Source organism: Protopterus annectens, chromosome 3.part0, assembly GCF_019279795.1.
Source record: "Protopterus annectens isolate FY-2018-M chromosome 3.part0, PAN1.0, whole genome shotgun sequence".
NCBI classification, from domain to species: domain Eukaryota; kingdom Metazoa; phylum Chordata; order Ceratodontiformes; family Protopteridae; genus Protopterus; species Protopterus annectens.
In genome coordinates, this window is record NC_056731.1 from 1,895,885,223 (window position 1) to 1,895,899,482 (window position 14,260).

General features: G+C 39.1%; 1 protein-coding gene across 1 annotated transcript in view; it reads right to left on the bottom strand.

Moving 5' to 3' along the window:
* SLC9C1 (solute carrier family 9 member C1) overlaps window positions 1-14,260 on the bottom strand; it is a 3,253,894-nt gene that overhangs the window by 279,552 nt on the left and 2,960,082 nt on the right. The window contains exon 21 of the mRNA XM_044066060.1: window positions 3,662-3,826. Coding sequence (XP_043921995.1) covers window positions 3,662-3,826 — 165 coding nt within the window. The remainder of the gene's footprint in view (window positions 1-3,661; window positions 3,827-14,260) is intronic.

Sequence of the window (14,260 nt, forward strand, 5' to 3'; positions counted from 1 at the left end):
AAAATAATTTTTCTGTGCCCTTGTCGAGCAGAGCCACAGAGGTGATCCCTGGGGTGAATTTCCTATTTCCCATCCAATCATCAAGATTTTTCTTGAAGAGTGCTAATGAGAAGCTTTGTTTGATATAGATAGGTAGTTTGTTCCAGAGTATGGGAAGTCTCTGGGACAGAAATCTATCCCTCCAACATGTTCTGTTTATTGTGGAGACAAGGTTTAGGTCCCTAGAGCGTGTAGCTCAGAGGGATTGGGATTTCTTTAAGTGGGTTTTGACATAGCTTTGTATGTTAGGCAGAGATCGCCTCTGAGAAGGCGATATGCGACGGAGTAAAGCTGGAGTTTTTTGAGATGGTCTGCGTAGGGCATCTGTTTGAGGCCAGTAATCCTCTTCGTGAGGTATTTCTGCGGCCTTTCCAGTTGTTGTAGATGTCTTGTGAGGTACATACAAAAAGGGACGTTGTACTCTATAATGGGTCTAATGAGTGATGAGAAGAGGGGAACAATGACCTCTTTTTTCCTGGATGAGAAACCTTTTGTGATGAAGTGTGCCACGTAGAAGGATTTCCTGACTACTGTGGCAATGTGATTATCAAAGGAGAGACTACTGTCCACCCGTGTCCCAAGGTCTCTTATCACACTTTCGGTGTTAAGTAGACTACCACCTATGTGGTAGCTCATGGGTACAGGGTTTTTACCAAAGGGGATGACAATGCACTTTTTGGCATTGTGCTTGAGGCCATGGCTTTGACACCAGGCATCTGTCTCAGTGATGCCCTTTTGTAGGATGTCCACATCATTAGGAGTTTCAATTATGGCTCCTAATTTGCAGTCATCTGTGAACTTCATTAGCCAAAGACCTTCTGTATTAGCCTGTACTTCAGAAAAGTAGATACCAAACAGGAGAGGACCCAGGACTGAGCCCTGTGGTACTCCATTTGTCACTGGTCTGAAGTCGGATTTGGAGTCTGCTACTTTCACAGTGTGGGTTCTGTCAGTGAGCCAGTTGGCAACCCATCTTGTGACATAGGGATTTATACCTAGTTTAGTGAGTTTATCTATAATTCCAGACTGGGGGATAGTGTCAAAAGCCTTGACGAGATCTAGATAGTTGTGTGAACCACCTTACCCTCATCTACGGCTTTTGTTACTGCTTCAAAGAAGTCAATCAGGTTTAGGAGACATGATCTACCTTTTACAAACCCGAACTGGGTGGTGTCCAGAGTTTGGAGATTACCAATGTCTTTGTTTATAAGTTCCATGATGATACATTCCATGGCCTTGGAGACCAGCCTCATTAGGCTAATGGGGTGGTAGTTCCCGGGGTCTGTGGTGACTCCCCCTTTATGGAGTGGGATGACCGTCGCTGTGCTGCATTCAGTGAGCACAAAGCCTAAGTTGAGGCTATGACTGAACATGGTGCTTAGGTGGGGTTCCAGTTCATTCTGTAGTTCATGTAGAACGCAGCCTGAGATGTTGTCAGGTCCCATGGATGCTGTGTTCTTGGCTTTTGAGAGTGTGTTTTTTACCTGTACAGCCATGATTACAAGAACTTTGCATTCTTCTGGTATAGAAATGGGCCCTTTAGGGAGATGGGTAAAGTCAGCACTGAACCTATCTGCCAGGATGTTGGTAATATCAGTTGGTTCTGTATATTTAGTGCCATTGTGTTGTAACTCAGAGCAGATCTGAGTGTTGCCATTGAGATTCTTGACAGCTATAGAATGCTTTGTGGTTGTCTTTAGAATCAGTGGCGATTTTGTTTTCATAACTAGATTTGGAGGATTTTATGAGGGATCTCAGCTTCTTACTGAGACTGACCAGAGAGTTCTTCCAGTCGTGGGATTTTACTCTTTTTTTGCAACAGTTTCCTTCTTCTGTTGTAGAGTTTGTTTATGGCAGGGGACCACAAGATTGGGTTCTTTTTTTTTGGAGGATAACATCTTGGTTTTGTTAGGTATAGCATGACCCATGCACTCGTGTAAGTACTTATAAAGTGCATTTCTGTAGGATTCAGCAGTCGTACCTCTATTTTCTGTCTGCATGGGTATTGTGAAATTTGCCACTTCTGTCTTAAGAAGCATGAAGTTGGCTTTGGAGAATTTTTTTACATTGGTTTCCCTAATGGAGGGTGGAGGCAGGATGTGGATGTCTAGGCTGATTAGCTTGTGGTTGGATCTGACCAACGAGGAAATGACCTCTGGTGTGGAACACTGGTCACCCATGTTGGTAATGACCAGGTCTAGGATATTGCTTCCCCTGGTGGGGGTGTGGATAAATTGATCCAAGGCGTTGGAATTTATGAATTCCAGAAAATGATGAGCAAAAGAATTGGTACATGAGTAGTTTTCCCAGTTAATGGAGGGGTAGTTGAAATTGCCCATTATTACGGTGTTGGGTTGTATCCTAATATTTTCCAGTGTATCTAGAAATGAGGAGTGGGAATCCTGGGGCATGGTGGGGGATCTGTAGCAAGCTACAATTTGGATTGCGGTCTTGCCCAGAGTTAGTTGCACTTGGATAATCTCGGCTGCATTATGCTGAGCAACTAGCCTGAAGGTATGGATATCCTTAATGAATATGGACACGCCTCCACCTTTAGTGTTTCAGTCCAGGTTAGGTGGCTGAAAGGTGTGGTATGAATTATAGCTTGGTAATGCAGGGGCGCTCTCTGGAGCCTTGAACCAGGTCTCTGTCACTGTACAGATGTCGATGTTCTCCATTTTAAGGAGTGCCTCGAGTGAATTTATTTTCAGGTTTAGACTTCTAACATTGAGTAGCATTACCTCAGATTTTGATTGCTTGTACCTGTTATGGTGGTGAATTTGTCATTTGAACATTGCTAATTTATTAATTTTTTTTCCAGAATGCCAGGCTGAGTATTTTTGTCTTAATTTCTGGAAGTTAGTGTACAGTTCTGCAGATACTGGCTATGAACCTAGCCACCAGCATTGTGTGTCTGGGTTAGACTTTAACAAAAATCTTATTGTTCTAGCAATTTTTAATATTTTCAGGGTTTTTTTTTGATGGGAGAACTATTTTTGGTTCCCCCCTGCAGTGATCATCAGCTACTTCTAGTGCCTCTGCTTGTTCACTTTATTTATAGCACCCACCTTCCTTCCATGAATTAACTCCATCCATGTTCACAGCCAATGAAGAGATCAAGGTATCCTGGGACAGCATACTGCAACTGCAGAGGGAGTGTTGTCCCTTTAAGACTTAATTCTACCTTCTGTGTACAAGCATACTGTACAGAGGATCTGTGTGCAATGAGCTTGAGGTATGTTGCCAGCATGTGCGATTCAACCAAAGCCCTACCCCCCCGTTGTAGACAACACATCCCATGTGTCTACAGTTTCCAGTCTCCAACAGAGATCAGCCGTGCAGGTTTGTCCAAGCACATGTTCTTCCCTTATTCAACTCCCAGCATGGGTGTGCTGACATAGGCTGTGCAAAACCACACCCCAATTCAAATCCTACAGTGCTGGAGCCACTAATCTAACTCTGGTCATCTGGGTCACATTCAGCATGTTGCCAGTTCTTTACACTTTTTTATCTGAGTCATACAATTTAGTAATTCCATCATACCATCTGAGTTTTAATCATACATTTTGAAATTTAAATACTTGTTCTATTTTAGTGATATTCCTTAAAAATATAATTTTACCTCAGCATTAATTTCACAGAAAACAGTAATTTGCATTTTTTGTTTTGTTAAGCAGTTGAGTTCTCCAATGATTGAACCACTACTTCTGTAATCTGTATATGATAAGTCTTCATTTTGATTTTGCGTTTCTTCTTCATACTTGACACGTGGTCGAGAACCATGTAGCTGTTAGTTAAAAGAACACATTTTTATAATTACTGCTCTGTTCTTTTTTACAATATATTTCAGTAACAAGACTAAGTAAACACATTGACTTCTTTTAGTCAGACTTCTGTGATGACTATTTTTGAAATGACTAAACAATTAGCCTGTGGTTAGTCAGCATATAAGTAAATAATTATAAGCATTACTGAAATATTGTTCCTATATTTGCAAATTTGTCTTTCTAAACAAATGCGATACTGGAAAATTTCTCATCTGCATCACTATTCCTTAATAGAAATAGTTTTCTATCTGTTTGCATAATAACCATCTTCTTGATCTGCGTACTAGAATCTTAGTAAATCAGTTTGCTAATCTGTATCTCTTCCTTTAAGAGATGGTGACATCATTCATCAAATCATACAACCATCCTCCCTTCATGCTGATATAATTGTCTTGTGTAAAAGGATGTAAGCGTAAACTCTTGCTTACCTGCAATACCTGTATCCCTATTACAATTATTGAGAGAAGGAAGGTGAGTACAGTTAAGTGTGGTAACAATGTGCAATGTGTATTACTAGAGCTGAAAGGTTACACATTATGAAATCAATTTTCTCATTCTGTGCATATAAGCTGTTATTACTAGAGCTTCCTATGTGTCTGAAGTTTGAAATGAAGCATTATCCAGAGACTGGATGTCCAACACGTACTGTATGAGAACAGTGTGCTCTGATTTCCACATGCCAGTCTAGCAGGTGTCCTCAAGAAGAACAGGTCCGACAACTGCTAAAGAATATACTCCAATGCTGTAGGAAGCTAGCCAGTCAGATGGAATTTTTTTTTCTTTGTTTTTCATGCTGGACTGTTAGCATTAAGCATTATTCCCACAGGGAAGAACTAGCCTTTTCAAATGAGAAGAGTTATGTATCACCATTTTGAGAAAGGAAGAGCTCGTAATAAAATTTGTCAGAATTAGAACAGGTTGATGCAATCAGATACTACCTTGACTACCCCCCTCCCCGCAAAAATATCACACTATCTCAAAAGAAAAGTAAGTGGTAGTGTGTGTGTGTGTGTGTGTGTGTGTGTGTGTGTGTGTGTGTGTGTGTGTGTGTGTGTGTGTGTGTGTGTGTGTGTGTGTTTGGGGGGACATGAGGTCATAGATGTAATGGACACATTCTCAAATATCTCTCTCTGTGTGCTGTTATATGAAAGTTAACCTGCTAAATGTTATTGTTTTTTAAGCTAGCACAGACTGCTGCCTGTAAGGCTCTGACAAGACAGTTTTAGAGGAATTTCTCAAACATCTTTCCATCTGGGCCATTTTCTTGACTGTTTAACCTGGAGATAGACTCTTTACAGACAGGAGATTTAAAAGCAATATGAGCTGCTATGGACTCTGTAAACAATGTATGGAAATGTTTATGGCATTGGCAGATATGGAAGTAATCAAAGCTACTGTATATGGTGACATGAACAACAATTACAACAGGTAACAAATATGACTGCTCTTCACCATGAGGTGATATTGGAGCACAAGGAGATGATGATAACACACCAGATCACTAAAATAGTTGCATGTGCACTTTTTTGATGAGAAAAAAAAAACAGGCACATCAAAATAGTGTCTGAATTAATAGCCTGACAGAGAAAACAAGAGGAGTTGTGCTAGTTAATTTTATTGCTAGAGAAATTAAGTTCCTTCTAAATGTAGCAGAAGTATCAATTATAGAAAGAGCACAACAAATTACAGCTCAAGTATTTCTACAGAATACATCATGTCACTTTATATTCTGATCTCTGAACTTCATAGACTAGAATGCTATCCTAAAGTGTCTTGGAGTTGGGTAACACTCTTAAAATAGCTGTCCAACAGTGCAAGTTTTGCTGTATTATAGCAATGGTTGGTATCAGAAAGGGAAATCCCCCCATCCGAAAAGATTAAAAGAAATAGAGTTTGGTGTTCAGCTAAGTCAGTGTTGTATGGTTCTCAAGGGGCTGCTGCAGCTACATATATTATGCCAGGGGAAACAGAATTATGCTTAAGGGCACATTCACACAATAAGAAGGTGCTTTACTTCACAGTACTTATGGAGGCCACAGGATCAATGGAGTATCAACTCCTAAGAAACAAGAAAATCTAATGAGACAGACTCTCTGGTGACACTGAATATAGCTAGTGGAAAATATGTATCCTTTTGCTCAGAGAATATGAAATACACAAGATTAATCCAGAAAAAGTCCCTTCAGCTACCAGAGCAAGGAGACTCTCTCTCCCTTTCTCTGATACCTTCCCTGTGGGAGGAATAAAGATGCTTTGTTGAAGTTTATTCAGTTAAGTAAGTAGATGGACAAATATTCTTGTTCTAATACATTATATTCATAGGTTTATAGGTGTATACTAGGCTAATGACTACTAGGGCCTTTAAGAGCTAGCCATGCAATCCAAATGTGTCCCACAAGTTATATGTTTTAGATGTTTGCATAGGTGTGATTGTTGGTTATAATATGATTTACTGACTGCATCTGTCCATCAGAGATGTGGATGCCAGACAAGGGGTCAATGTTCAATTTCCCATGCAATGGTCCAAGTTATGCTTAAATAGGGTTAGAGAGGGACTTTGTTTCACATGGATGGTGTTCCAGAGAAAGGAAATTCTTTGAGATACATATCTGTCTCTGCAACATGTACTATTTATGTTGCAAGCAAAATTTAAGTCTTTAGATCTAGTAGTTCCAATGTTGTTTGTTTGCAGATGTGCAAAAGGTTCATCAGAGGAGGGTCCAGGGATGCCTTGTATGCTAGGTATGGATCACCACTCAGGAGTCTGTAGGAAACCGAGTATAGAGATAGAGCTTTCAGGTGACCTCCATAGAACATTCTGTTTATGCCCTACATTCTTTTTGTAAGAAACCTTTGCAGACATTCCAGTTACTGCATGTGTCTGATCAGGTAAATACTGAAGGGGGAATTATACTCTATGGATTTGATGAGGGCTTAGTATAGTGGTACAATGACTTCCCTGGACCTAGATGCCATGCACTTACTTATAAGTTGAGCAACATTGAAAGATTTCCTTACTAACTTGGATACATGTTGGTCGAAGGCCAGATTACTGTCTACATTTGTTCCCACATTCCTGACTAGTGGGTCAACTCTTAGGAATGCTTTATTGATGACACAGTTTCATGGGGTGGCTGACTTCCCAAAAGGTAGTATAATGCATTTCTTTGCAGTGAGTTTTAAGTCACGGCTTTGGTACCAGTCATTTGTCTGTGTTAGGTACTCTTGTAAGATGTTAGTGTCTTAGGGAGATTCTATAATTGCTTCCACTTTACAATCATCTGCGAATGTGGTCAGACAGAGGTCTTTGACATTAGCCTTGACTTCTGAGAAGTAGATGCAAAATAGGAGCGGGCCCAGCACAGAGCCTTGAGAGACTACGCTGGTGGCTGGCCTCTTTGAGGAGGTGGTCTCATAAATCCTAACTTCTTAGGTCCTATATGTGAGCCAGATGACTATCCAACATGTTATATATGGAATTGTGAATAATTCTAATTTGTTGACAATCCCAGAGTGGGGTATTGTATAAAATGCCTTAGCCAGGTCAAGGTAGGCAGCACTCACTGTTTTACCCTCATCCATTGCTTTGGTGACCTTTTCAAAGAAGTCCACAAGGTTCAGTAGGCATGATCTTCCTTTGACAAAGCCAAATTCAGATGGATCCCTTGTCTGAATATCTCCTATGACTTTGCTGACCATTTCCATGATAATTCTTTCTATGGCTTTGCATTTAAGGCTAGTTAGACTAATGGGTTTATAGTTTCCTGGATCTGTTGATGGTCCGCCCTTATGAAGAGGGATGACTGTTTCAGCTGTCCATTCTTCTGGCACAAAGCCTCTTGTAAGACTATAGTTCAATAGTACCTCCAATGGCCTTGACAGATCATATTTTATACTATTCAGGAAGCATCCTGGGATAGTATTGGGGCCCACTGAGGCTGTGTTCTTAGCCTTAGTGAGCACAGCCAGGACATGCTCTCTCTTCGTAGTTGGACAGGTTATATTTAAAGGTATTTCTTGGGAGGTGGCTGGGAGTGAGTGGGGGGTAAAGTTGAAACTGAATTTGTCAGCCAGCAAATTCTCTATATTGACCAGTTCAGTGAACGTGGCACCATTAACCACCAGTTCAGCACACTGCTGTGTGCTGCCTTAGAGGTTTCTACACAGCTGAAGAAGGATTTATGGTTGACTTTTGCCTGGGAGGCTATCTTGACCTCAAAACTGGATTTACTGGTCTTAATTAGCCCTCTTAGCTGCCTGTTTATTCTGATGGTAGAGTTCTTATCTGTATGGGAGTTACACTTCCTGATGTTAGCCATGATCTTTTTTCCTTTTGTTGTTTAATCTGTTTACTCTGTGATACTACCTGGGTGGCTTGTTTTTGGAGTTAATTTTGGGCTTACTTCTGGTACATAAGTAACCTCTATGCAGCCACTGACATGGTTATCCAGAGTTTCTGTGAACAATTCTGCACAGGCTGCTGTGTTTTCTAGTTTTGTGGGGCACTGAATTTTTGACAAACTATCACTTACTAAAAGTTAGTTTGTCTTGGAATAGTTCCTAATTGTTACCGGGGTTAATTGCTTACTGAGTTGATTTTGATTTCGAAGGTGATACCTTTAAAATCAGACCTTACCGGGAAGGATGTGGCATTGGGAGCTGTGCAGAATTCTTCCATATTTGTGAATACGAGGTCCAGTATGCTGGAACCTCTAGTGGGTGTATGCACTAACTGGTTAAGGGTGTTTGCATTTACAAAGTCCTGGAATCTCTGTGCCTGCAGATTTCAACAAGTCAGTTATTTAAAGGCAGTTACAGAAAATGCTGGTCCAAGGGAGCTGATTGGAGGAACATCTGGGAAATGGAAAAACAAGGAGCCGGTCCCAAAGCTTAGAGGTTAGTCCCTTATATGAATACTCCTGAAAGACCCATGAGGTTTTCCCAACTCAGTAGCCTGTGAAACCCCATTCTTAGTTAAAATATTTTTATTTTTATTTTAAACAAACAAAACATGGCAACACTTCATAAACTACCACTATAGAACTATATTTAAGAAAACACTTTTGCCTGAGCTTCATCTGGTCCATCTAGTAGAGTGGTTTACACTTTGATCATTGAAAATGCCTGCTTTCGTAAGGCTATCACCAGGCGTTATTAGTCTGTTTTGTATCATATGTAATATGAGAGGCTGTCTCCCCCTTTGTGGGGTTCATATTCCTTGAAGCAACTATGAAAGTTCTCCTACAAAACCTTTTCCAGCTCCTGGCAGCCCTTCTCTTAAAAGGTATAAAAGTCAGACCCAATTTCTTGCTCATCCATGAGCTCTGTAAAAAGTAGCACTGCGACTTGTTTCAACTGTAAACTATTTCTCTGGATGCATAATTTGTTCACAAAATGGGAGTCACCCAGTGTAGCCCTAAGTGACTACAAAAAGGTCTGCCTTTATCAGGAAGAAGGGACTGTACACAATAACCATGTACTGGAGTTTCTTATACGCAGGCACTGTAAACTGTTTTTGACAAGCAAGAGATTAGTCTTTCATAATGTATTTCATCAGATATGAGCCCTGTAAACGTGGGCACAGCCTCTCATATTACATGTGATACAAGCATTGATAAGTACAAGTCAGACTGGAAAAAGTTCAGTAAGAAAGCTTTCATAATTTGCTTCAAGGAATATGAACCCCGCAAAGGCAGAGACATTCTCTCATATTACATGTGATAAAAAACAGGCTAATAAAGTCTGGTGATGCCCTAATAAAAGAAGGCATTTTCAAAGTCAAAGTGAACTTTATTTTAATTCAGACAATACAACTTGTGCATCACTGAACACGTTTTCTTTACTACATCTCAAGGTGGAGGCATTTCCACATATAGACAATCTACAGTACAACATCTACTACTGACATGACACACATTTTCTCAAACTGTAACTACTATACATATTGATTGCACATTGATTTCTATGATCAAAGTGTAAACCACTCTATTAGATGGACCTTCTGAAGCTCAGGCAAAAGTGTTTTCTTAAATATAGTCCTATAGTGGTAGCGCATGGTGTGGTGTTATATTTTGTTTGTTAAAAATAAAAACCTTTTAACTAAGAATGAGGTTCCACAAGCTGCTGACCTGGTAAACCCTCACAGGTCTTCCGGAAATATTCAAATAAGGGACTAATCTCTAAGATTTGGGATTGGCTTCATGTTTTTCCATCTCCCAGACTTTCCTCCAGTCAGCTACTCTGGATCCTCCTGACACTGTCTATAACTGCCTTTAAATAACTGACCAGTTGAATGCAATGTATTAGAACAAAAACACTCATCCATCTACCTGCTTAACTGAATAAGCTACTTGAAACTTCAACAGGGTGTCTTTATTTCTCCTGGAGGGAGAGTATCAGAGAAAAGTCTCCTATACCTGCTAGCTAAAGGGAATTTGTCTGGATTAATCCTTTGTACTCTGTTTCTTGTTAGTCCTGTCATCCTTTGGAACACAGCTGGTATACCAGACCTGAGTCAAGCTTTCTGGTTTACATCTGTTTTCTGCTCAGAGAATAGGTATAAAATATTATTGGAGTTACAGGAGGAAGAAGAGCTATGCAATTTTTGTGAATATTGTATACAAATTTAAAAGACTCCGGAACCTTTTACATTATATCTACCTTTTTAGAGGCAGCTGGTTGACTGTCAGGAAAATGGCAGTCAATAATGCACACATCCTTTAATGCAGGCAGAACAGGAAAATTATTCTGTAAAAACTCATAGCATTTTCTGAGGGACTGAGAAACAGCAGCGTTCTGCCACTGAAAACACTGGCACATGGCATGCTAGCAAGAGCATCAGAGAAAGAGAGGAACATAAAATGAGCTCTCCTCTGAGTCTGAATCAGAGGGAAACCCCGTATATGTCCCTGCTTCTTCCTGTTCAGATTCAGAATCTTGAATCTCGTAAGGAAAAAAGGTATCCCTCTTTCTTTTACCAGAAACTTCTTTACAGTAAGGATCAGTAGCCTGAATTAAACCCTGAACCAGACTCAGTAAATTACTCCTATCCAAAGAAATTTGAGGAGCAGATACATGCTTGGTTTTCTAGACCAGAGGCATCCAGGGTAGAAAATGAGTAATCTGAGGTACAACAAATGGCCACAAGAGAGTCACCCACTTGTGGCTTAGGTAAATTGCTAGGCTGCTGTGTTAACAAAGGCTGTTTGCTTAATTTTTTGTTTTGTGGCTGGAAAAAAGACTTACCATGGGATAAGTAGTCTGTTCCATGGTCAAGCTGAAAATGGTGCCTCTTTCCTGGGGAAGACAAGCAGTAAATGCTGGTAAATAGAGTCTACAAAAGTTATCTGTTTGCTAGAAAAACACAGCAGAAATCACTTTAAAACACTATGCCAGCCCAACAAAAGTAAAATATGTAGATTTTCTCCATAGAAAAAAAGTTTTAGTTACTTTACACCACTTTTAAACTGACAGGAAAAATGAGCAATCCGCTTAAAAGTATGTTACGGGCTCATGACAGTCCATTAAAACTCAACACGCCTAGCTTTAAAATAACTTTGCTGAGGAGGAAAGTGATAAAATAGCAGCACAAATAATAAAATGGAAGTTTTTTCCCCAAAGCGAACTTATCTGTCTTGCAAGAGAACAGCATAAGCTGACTGTCGATCCTCAAAAGTCTCAGATGAGTGTACTGTAAGGCAGCAATAAAGCTCTGAAGGGTTTTGCACCCAATCTTGTCTTTTAGTCAACTCAGCTCGAGCTGCCTGACTGTTTGCGAAAGACCTCTCAACCAATCGGGGACAAATTTCAACAGAATCAGGGACAAGTCAAGAAAAAATCAGGGACAATAAGGGACACTTTTAAAATATTAGTGCTATTAACTTGAAACATTGACAGAAACAGAGCATATGAATTAATACACATTTTCTGAAGTAAAAGAAGTCAATAACTCTTAATTATTGTCATTATTCATCAAGTGTAATTCATCACCTTTCCTCCAAAAGTCACTAGTTTTAGGAGGGATTAAGAGGGACAGAGCTAAAATTTGAGTCAAAATCAGGGACAGTTGAGAGGTAAATGGGAATGTGGAAGGTGCCCTGAAGTCTTGGAAGCTGGCTGGCTGTTATACCCTTGGCAGGATATAACCCATATAGCTAAGGCTACTGCAACAATGATCAGTATGATGAACATATGCAGTTTTTGGTTTCAGAAATGACAGCAGTAGAACTGGAACAAATAGAAGTAATACTGAATCAAAAACATCTTCATCCCACAAGCAGGCTAACCAATTACCCTCTGCCATTATCTGCTGTATGAGAGCAGGCTATTGCCACATAACTTGTTAAAGTCAAGACTTTCTATGGTGGTGGATCCCTTAGCAAGAAACTTTTTCACATCTTCCTGGTGGATGTTTATCATAACTTCTGCATGTAGTGGAATGCAACAAGTCTGGGTATGGCCTGAACTGAGTCCCCCTATTTATATAATATGTAAGAGGGCAGAAATAGTTATTTTACCAGAAGGACTCAGACTTAAATTTACATGTATGCACATGCCCTCAGTCCCAGTATATTTGACATATTGCTATCAGTAGGGCTGGATGAGGGTATGCTAGGCCATCTAGAACTCAATGAGTGATACCAACATTTTGAGACCTCTGTATGTTTTTTCTGAGGGGAAACACTTATACATGATGGAAGTGTTAACGTGTTATGATTATATTACTATAAATCTGTAATACTATTTAAAAGCTCAGAATAAGTATTGGACAACTGAATACAGAAAGATAAAAGCTGCATTTACATATTATCTAACTAATAAGTCTGAGGAATAAATATTTTATCCAGAAAGACAATATAAACAAGAAAAGTGTTTCAGTCAAACACTATTATGGCAAAGCAGAATGCTAAAGCTATTCAATATGCATACACACACACACATACACACACACACACACACACACACACACACACACACACACACACTGGGAGAGACTCAAATCTTTCTATTGAGCAAAACAAATTACATCTCCCAAATTTATTTCCAGGAACCTTAAATAATGCAGACAGGATATACCTAGTACTGCTCTGGTGGGTTCTGCAGAAAAAGTAATTATGACCCATTTGACAAAATTAAGATTTTAATGCAGGAATATTGCATAGCATGTGCAGATTTATGAGAAACAGATTCAAAGGATTTCCATACCTTTATAAATTTATTAAAATTAAAGAAATTAACAGTAAATGATAAACTATTTCTTTAATAGCTATATTCATACAGCTGAACTGTCAAGATTTCCACAGAATGTCCAGATTTTAACCTCATACTTTTAGTCTGTTTCTCATAAAAGTTGTGTTTTTCTGGCAAATCACTGGGTATTGAAGTCACTAAATAATGGCAGACATTTGAGCTTCAGACTTCATACCCTTCAGAAAATGCATGCTAACACAAAACCTATAATTTTAGCAACTTTCTAAGTTTATATGAGCAATATTTAAAATCTGTCCTTATTTTGGGCCTTTGACCCCCCCCCCCCCCATTTTGTTTGGCTTTGACCAGATTTTTTGCACTAAGAGATTGAGAGGTTTGGCTATATTATACAATCTGACATAGTACAAGCAGTAGATGTGTTAGGGGAAGATAAAACACCTGGTCTGAACAGACATGCCTGATTTTTACAAAAATTTAAAAAACAGCTTTATGACCTCTTTTAAGAATGTATAAACATGCTGAATTACAGGAACACCTGCCAGGTTCATCAGGATCTGAAAATGTACTTTTTTTCTCAAAACCAGGCAAGGATCACTGAAATTGCAACAATTATCAACCCATTTTTCTCATCCTTTAGAAACTAAAATCTGTGCAAAAATTTAGCTAAACATGCATAGAATATCATGCTAAACGTATTTTTGAATAAACAGAGCTTTTTAAAGGAACTTCATATAGGGGTAAACCTCATCAGACTATGGTTAACTATGAAACAAACTGCACCCACACTTGCTATATAGCATTATTATTTGATTTTCAAAAAGCATTTAATACACTGAATTAGCCTTTGGTACAGAAAGTGTTAGATATGGACTTCCTTACCAGTTTATTAATTTATGTAAGATGGTATACATAGACCTACACACATGCACATTACTTGGCAGTACTAACTCTATTAATTGTGAGATATTGTAGGCACTAGGCAAGGCTACCCAATATCTCCCTTATTTATACTGCCAATGGAGCCATTTTTCTCAAGATTTCAAAATATTTATTATATGTAGATATTCCAATTAGCTATTCAGAAAATCTATCTTCATTTTGTTTGGATTAACAACCCCAGTTGGTATCTATTCAGAATATTAAAAACTACCCTGTTTCAGGATATCATCTATACATATTAATAT